Source organism: Otolemur garnettii, unplaced genomic scaffold (assembly GCF_000181295.1).
Source record: "Otolemur garnettii isolate 467f Iridium unplaced genomic scaffold, OtoGar3 scaffold00044, whole genome shotgun sequence".
NCBI classification, from domain to species: domain Eukaryota; kingdom Metazoa; phylum Chordata; class Mammalia; order Primates; family Galagidae; genus Otolemur; species Otolemur garnettii.
This window is the reverse complement of record NW_003852439.1, coordinates 6,131,102-6,138,067: the sequence shown is the minus strand read 5'-3', so window position 1 is coordinate 6,138,067 and position 6,966 is coordinate 6,131,102. Positions and strand designations below refer to the sequence as shown.

General features: G+C 46.8%; 2 protein-coding genes across 2 annotated transcripts in view; one reads left to right on the top strand and one right to left on the bottom strand.

Annotated features, from left to right (window-relative positions):
• Positions 1 to 440, bottom strand: part of SNRNP25 (small nuclear ribonucleoprotein U11/U12 subunit 25) — a 4,039-nt gene extending 3,599 nt beyond the window's left edge. The window contains exon 1 of the mRNA XM_003790730.3: positions 247 to 440. Within this exon, the coding sequence (XP_003790778.1) occupies positions 247 to 288 (42 nt within the window). The 5' untranslated portion in view covers positions 289 to 440. The remainder of the gene's footprint in view (positions 1 to 246) is intronic.
• A 240-nt stretch (positions 441 to 680) lies between these two features.
• Positions 681 to 6,638, top strand: POLR3K (RNA polymerase III subunit K). Its single transcript, XM_012805820.2, has 3 exons — positions 681 to 827; positions 2,472 to 2,559; positions 6,191 to 6,638. The coding sequence occupies exons 1-3, from the start codon at positions 717 to 719 to the stop codon at positions 6,316 to 6,318; spliced, it is 327 nt and encodes a 108-aa protein (XP_012661274.1). The 5' UTR covers positions 681 to 716; the 3' UTR covers positions 6,319 to 6,638.
• The last annotated feature ends 328 nt before the right edge of the window (positions 6,639 to 6,966 follow it).

Here is a 6,966-nt window from a genome sequence, read left to right as displayed (position 1 = left end):
AAAACATTTATCCCGACTAGTAAGTTTTCTAGTGTCCCTTTAAATTCTGCGCCCTAGACAAGCGCCTCGCTGGCCTCAGGCGGCCCAGCTTAAGACCTCTTTTACGCCCAGAAAAACATTCGTCAGGTTCTCGGACCATAGCCCCCCACTCAGCACCTACAGGGCCATCTTGGTCCCGACCCGGGTCAGACGGGCACGACCCTCCGCCCTGGCAGCCCGCGCCCCGCCTTTCCTGCCCGCGCGCACTTGGATCGGTAGATCGCAGAGTAGCGGGTCCTGCACCACCATGGCGAGACCCTCCTGGAACACGTCCACAGCTTCAGAGTGCGGCAACGCCTCCTCTTCGTCCTCATCGTTCTCCGGCGTCTCAGGCTGCCTGGTATCTTCCGCTACCTCTAAGGCCGCCAGTCTGCCGCTGTTCTCCGTAAGCGCGGCCAGTTCTCGTTAGAGAGGCGTAGTGCGCACGCTGGAGCTGCGGCCCGCCCCAGCTAGGCAGCCCAGCCATTGGTGGGTTGGGGGCGGGGTGTCTGTGATGACCAATGAGAATTGCGAGACGGCCTGCCGCAGGGTTGACTGGGAACGCAAAATCGGCATGTCTATTGGTGAGCCGAAGGGAGGGACGGCTGCCAAGGCCAATGTGGTTGGAGGCGGGCGCAAATCGGCGCAAAGCGGTCCCGGAAGCCTCAGGGAGCTGAATCCTGAGGGCCGTAGAGACGATGCTGCTGTTCTGCCCGGGCTGCGGGAATGGGCTGATTGTGGAGGAGGGACAGCGTTGCTATCGCTTCGCCTGCAACACCTGCCCCTATGTGCACAACATCACCCGCAAGGTAGGACCCGGGAGCCGGCGCAGGGCCGCGGCGCTTCATCATACAGCGCCAGCCCAGCGTCAGCCTCTCCTGGCTCTTTCGGACAGACCCTGCCCATTGGCTTCGGATCCTGTGGTCTCTGCCTGCGAGTGCACCCGGAGTTCGCCGTTACTCATCCCCCGGTGCAGTCACCCTGGCTGGGCGGCCGTCTCCACCCTGGGGCCATTACAGTAGCTTCCTGCCCCACTCTCTCTCCCTTCGCTATATTCAAACATGGCCAGAGTGATTCTGCTACAGCCCAATCAGATAACGTCCGTCAGTTCTCGGCGCACTCAGTAAAAGCCAAGCCTAAGTTCTGCTAGGCTGTCACTGACCCCTCCCCAACTTTTTTTGATTTTTAGGTCCTAATTTCCCTTTTGCTCTGCTGTTCCAGTAACACCCACCTCTTGGAGGCTCTCCCGTAGTGCACGCGGCACTAATAGGGCTAGCATTACTTTATTCTGTTCACTCTTCTCCTAGATGCTGTCTTACTGTTGATCTTGTCTTAGAAGATTATTGTACTTTAAATTGTAGTCCCTCCCTTCAATTCATCCTCTTTCCCTGTTTTAAATTTTTCGTAAGACTCATTACTTGCTAATGTATTACATAATTTATTTACGGCTTTGTTTATAATGCTAGGACATAAGCTCCCTTATGTGTTCTAGCCTAGAACGAAGCCTGGAATACAGCGTGTATTCATTCAGTGAGCGGATGATGCATTCTTAGCTGTTATTTTCCCTTGATAATACATCTTTAATTTTTAGAACACCTTTGCTTATCGGAACTTAGGGCACACTACCTCCTTCTTAGTATTTACATACTACCAGACCTTACAGCTGTGTTGTGGGAGTTTAGAGTCTAAAACTACAGGAAGAGTGAACTCTTAAGTAACCCTGAAGTTTTAGGGATATCTGATAGGACTCGGAAGTAAACTAAGTGTGACCTGTTTTGAAAGCTTTCTGCCTGTAAGAAATACTAGGATACTCAACTAAATGATTTTGGTTGGCTTCAGTTGTGTTGTTTCTTTCATCTTGGGTTATCAAGTTTCTTAGAGGCCTGGGAGAAGAAGAGAGTCACATCTAAGCTGTTTTTCTTTCCCCCTATTCTGTGCTTTTTGTAGTCTTTCTTTTTCTTTGAGTCAGTGTCTTGCTTTGTTGCTGGGTCTAGAGTACTCTTGGGCTCAAAGCAGTCCTCCCACATCAGCCTCTTCAGTGGCTAGGACTGTAGCCACTGTACCCTATCAGGGTACTACTTGTACCCTGCTATTTTTTTTTATTATTCGGTAGAAATAGGCTCTCGCTGTGTTGCTCAGGCTGGTCTCAAATGATCCTTCTGCCTCAGCCTCACAGAGTGCTGAGATTACTGGCACGATTCTCCAATCTTTGCAAAGATCTCTGACAGCTGAATCTCTCTCTTCTGCATGAAGGATATCCCAGTCATGGATCCTCTAAATTCCAGTGGAGCCTGCTCCTGTCTGTGAACAGGAACCTTCTTTTTATTTGGTATCCTTCCATTTTTGTTGAAGGAAAGAAGTCCAGGAGACACTTGAAGGCAGTTGTAGTTTGGTGGCCTCAGTTTGTACCGTTCACTTACTTGTAGTCTGAAGGCTTGTTTTTTATTTGTTAGGTGACAAATCGGAAGTATCCAAAGCTGAAAGAAGTGGATGATGTACTTGGGGGAGCAGCTGCCTGGGAGAATGTTGACTCTACTGCAGGTAAGAAGGCGAGCCTTTTCCATTACTGAGCTGTGGATAATTGCGAGACTGCTGAGCATGGGACTCCATGTCATGGTCTGGGGTGTGTTTATGTAACCTCTAGAAATAGAATGTTTTCTTCTTTAGTAACTATCATTTGTGTTTGTTGTTATTTAATAATTTGTTACACAAACAATATTGGTATAAGCCTTGGATTCATGCAGGCCTGGGTTAGATTCTAGGGGCAGACTCTTATTGTTGTAGGACCTTGACTGGGTCTCTTGACCTGTCTGGGGCTATTCCATATTCTTAGGTTATAAGAGCATGAAGTTCTTGGTGTATAAGAGGCACTTAACAGTTGGGAGCTCTGATGATGGCAATAATGACTAGAATAATACTGGGTAGCCATAAAGTTTAAATTGCATGTGAACTTTATGGCCACCCTGTATATTGTAAGATATGACCTGTATCAAAAGGGGGAAGAGCTGACTGATGATTATTAATATCTTTTTCCCTCTACAGAAGAACATACAAATCTGCTATGTTAATAAGTTAGCTTGGCAGATCTGTCACTAAAAGATGGGATTATCGGGGCGGTGTCTGTGGCTCAAAGGAGTAGGGTACTGGCCCCATATATTGGAGGTGGAAGGTTTAAATCCAGCTCCGGCCAAAAACTGCAAAAAAAAAAAAAGAAGATGGATTATGTATCTTATGTTAGAAATAGAGTTTAGGGCGGTGCCTGTGGCTGAGTGGGTAGGGTGCTGACCCCATATATCAAGGGTGGTGGATTTGAACCTGGCCCTGGCCAAACTGCAACAACAAAAAAATAGCTGGGCATTGTGACGGGTGCCTGTAGTCCCAGCTACTTGGGAGGCTGAGGCAAGAGAATCGCCTAAGCCCAGGAGTTGGAGGTTGCTGTGAGCTGTGATGCCATGGCACAGCACTCTACTGAGGGTGATAAAGTGAGACTGTGTCTCAAAAAAAAAAAAAGAAAGAAATAGAGTTTAAAGGGCCGGGCACAGTGGGTCACACCTATAAATCCCAGCACTTGGGAGGCCAAGGTGAGTGGATTGCCTTAGCTCAGAAGTTCGAGACCAACCTGAGCCAGAGTGAGACCTTGTCTCTAAAAATAGCCGGGTGTTGTGGTGGTGCCTGTAGTCACAGCTACTGGAGAGGCTGAGGCAAGAGAATCACTTAGACTCAGGAATTTCAGGTTGCCATAATCTATGATGCTATGGCATTCTACCGAGGATGACAGAGTAAAACTCTGTCAAAAAAAAAAAAAAAAAGAAATAGAGTTTAGGAATAGGAAGTCACTTTGGGTGTAAACATATGTGTTGGGGCATTTTTAAAAGGTCCTCAAACTTTTTAAACAGGGAGCCAGTTCACTGTCCCTCAGACCGTTGGAGGGCTGGACTGTGGGCCCTGGGATGAGTTGGCTGCTAAGCAGGACAGGCAGCGGCAGCAAAAATACCTGGCGGGCTGGATAAATGTCCTAGGCAGGCTGCATGTGGCCTGTGGGCTATAGTTTGAGGGCTCCTGGTATGGAGTGTGTGGCAAGATGTTGAGCAGCCTGAGGAACTATTGCCAGAATAGCTCCCTGGACATAGTCAATCATTGGGAAGATGAGAGAGAGCATGTGTCCACAGCCCAGGGGAAGGTAATACACTTCTTAGGGGAGTCTACATGGTATATAATACACACAGCAGCCATAAGTCACTGGCGTATTCTATTTATGCTACTCTAACAGAATAGCACATACTGTGTAGTTTTTTTTTTTTTTTTGTAGAGACAGAATCTCACTTTATCAACCTTGGTAGAATGCCGTGGCATCACACTGCTCACAGCAACCTCCAACTCCTGGGCAAAGGCGATTCTCTTGCCTCAGCCTCCTGAATAGCTGGGACTACAGGCACCTGCCACAACGCCCAGCTATTTTTTTGTTGCAGTTTGGCTGTGGCCGGATTTGAACCCGCCACACTCTGTATATGGGGCTGGCGCCCTACTCACTGAGCCACAGGCACTGCCCACATACTGGGTAATTTATAAAGAACAATTCTGGAGACTGGGAAGTCCAAGATTAAGGTTCCAGCAGGTTTGGTGTCTGGTGAGGGTCTGAGTGGGAAGTGTGATACTGTAGGGAGCAGACTGAGACAGCCCTGGGCAGCCCCAAGGTCCCATGGGTGCCCTGAGCCCTTCCCTTGAAACCATTTCGCCCCCAACGCCCTAGCACTTTGGGCCTGTGATGGATATGGAAGCCTCCCACCCTTACCTTAAGATCTCCAAAATGCCTGGAGGTGGGTGTCATTCTTCCACTGTCTTGGTGAATAAAGTCTGGCTTCCTTTCATCCATACTGATCTTAATCAAATACCCATTTGACCATACCTGTGGCTTTCTTTCTTAAACACACTTTTTATTCTCTTTATAGCCAGACTGAGCATTTTTCAAAGGTTTACATTTTACTTTCCATCTAATTATAAATTCTGGCTTTAAATTGTTTCTCTTCTCTAATTTTACTATAAGCAGCTGCTAGATTCCATGCAGCATCCCGCGCATTTTGCTGCTTAAACATTTCTTCTGTCAGATGTCCTAGTCATTGCTTTAGAACTTTGTAGAAGTTCTGCCTTCTATAAAGTCCTAAGACATAGACATAATTCAGCCAAGTTCTTTGCTGCTTTGTAATAGGAATGGCCTTTCCCCCAGTTTCCAGTAAGATGTTTCTTTCTTTCTTTCTTTTTTTTTTGGCCAGGGCTGGGTTTGAACCTGCCACCTCCGGCATGTGGGGTGGCGACCTACTCCTTTGAGTCACAGGCGCTGCCCCAATAAGATGTTTCTTATTGTTGTCTGAGACCTCGTCAGAATAGTCTTCACTGCCTATGTATATATATATATATATATATATTTTTTTTTTTTTTCCTCTTAGAGACAGAGTCTTACTTTGTTGCCCTTAGTACAGTGCTGTGGTGTCACAGCTCACAGCAACCTCTAACACTTGGGTTTAGGTGATTCTCTTGCCTCAGTCTCCCGAGTAGCTGGGACTATAGGCGCCCACCACAATGCCTGGCTGTGTTTTTGTTGAAGTTTGGCCGGGGCCAGGTTGGAACCTGCCACCCTGGGTATATGGGGCCGGCACCTTACCCACTGAGCCGCAGTGCCCTACCCTGCCCATATTTTTAACTAACATTGTGTTCAGAGTCACTTAGGGAATCTCTAAGAAGAACCAGACTTTCCTAGCTCTTCTCTTCTTTTGAATATACCCAGAGTCACCCTTAATGCTCTGTTCATGGCACACAGGCATTTTCCAGGGTGTTACTTCAAAACTGTCTGATCCTCTACCCATTACCCAGTCTGCATTTTATCACAGCAGCACTAAGTCAGCTGTATTATGTCTAATCAACCAGACTTGAGAGAACAGTGGTGCCCAGGGAGGGAGGAGCATTTTCAAGGCCATAGGTCCCTTGTTTCCCTTAGTGCTAGAGTGTAGTGGGACCAATGCCCAATGCCCTGTTTTTAGGGCTACCCTTGGCAGGGGGACCAGATGAGCAGGTAGGGTTTTGACCATCTTTAAAGGTATTAGGAATAACGGGTGTCTTTGTCATGAGCATCACTTTTGCATAACGTGGATTACTTTTTGGTTTTTCTCATTGCCAGAGCCGTGTCCCAAATGTGAACATCCTCGTGCTTACTTCATGCAGCTTCAGACCCGCTCTGCAGACGAGCCGATGACCACCTTCTACAAGTGCTGCAATGCTCAGTGTGGACACCGCTGGAGGGACTAGGGCCAGGGTGGCCCAGCTGTCTGAGTGTCTGCTTTCCCTGTCCCTCAGGGTGCATTCTCAGCTGGGAGTATGAATTGTGTGTCCCGAGGGTCTTCACTGGTCTGATAGAAAACTAACCCTTTTGTGTGTCAAGAAAAGTAGCCTATTTGCCCATCAGAATGAATGGATGAAGTTATTAATGTCCAGGGAGTTTTCATGTGTGTGGAGGAGACCAATAACTAGGTATTCTCTGTTTAAGGTCTTGTTTAGTCATCTTTTACATTTATTGGGTAGTTGACATTCCCTTACTACTAACCAGTGCTGTTAAATATTTATAATGTTTGTACAACTTAGTACATTAACTGTCTCTAAATATTTAATTATTAATTGTAAACTTAATCAGGATTTATTCTGACTGTTCATTAAAATGGAAAGTCTAATATTGCCTTCTTGGTGTTTTAAATACCTTAAGAAATAGACAGCGAACTTCATATCACAGTGATCCTAAAATTGACTATCATGCTTAGGTTTAATCAGGTTATAATGCTAAAGCATGGATTTCAATTTCTTTTCTTTTAGAGACAGAGTCTCACTCTGTTGCCCCCAGTAGAGTGTTATGGTATCACAGCTCACAGCAACCTCAAACTTTTGGGCTCAAGTAGTTCTCTT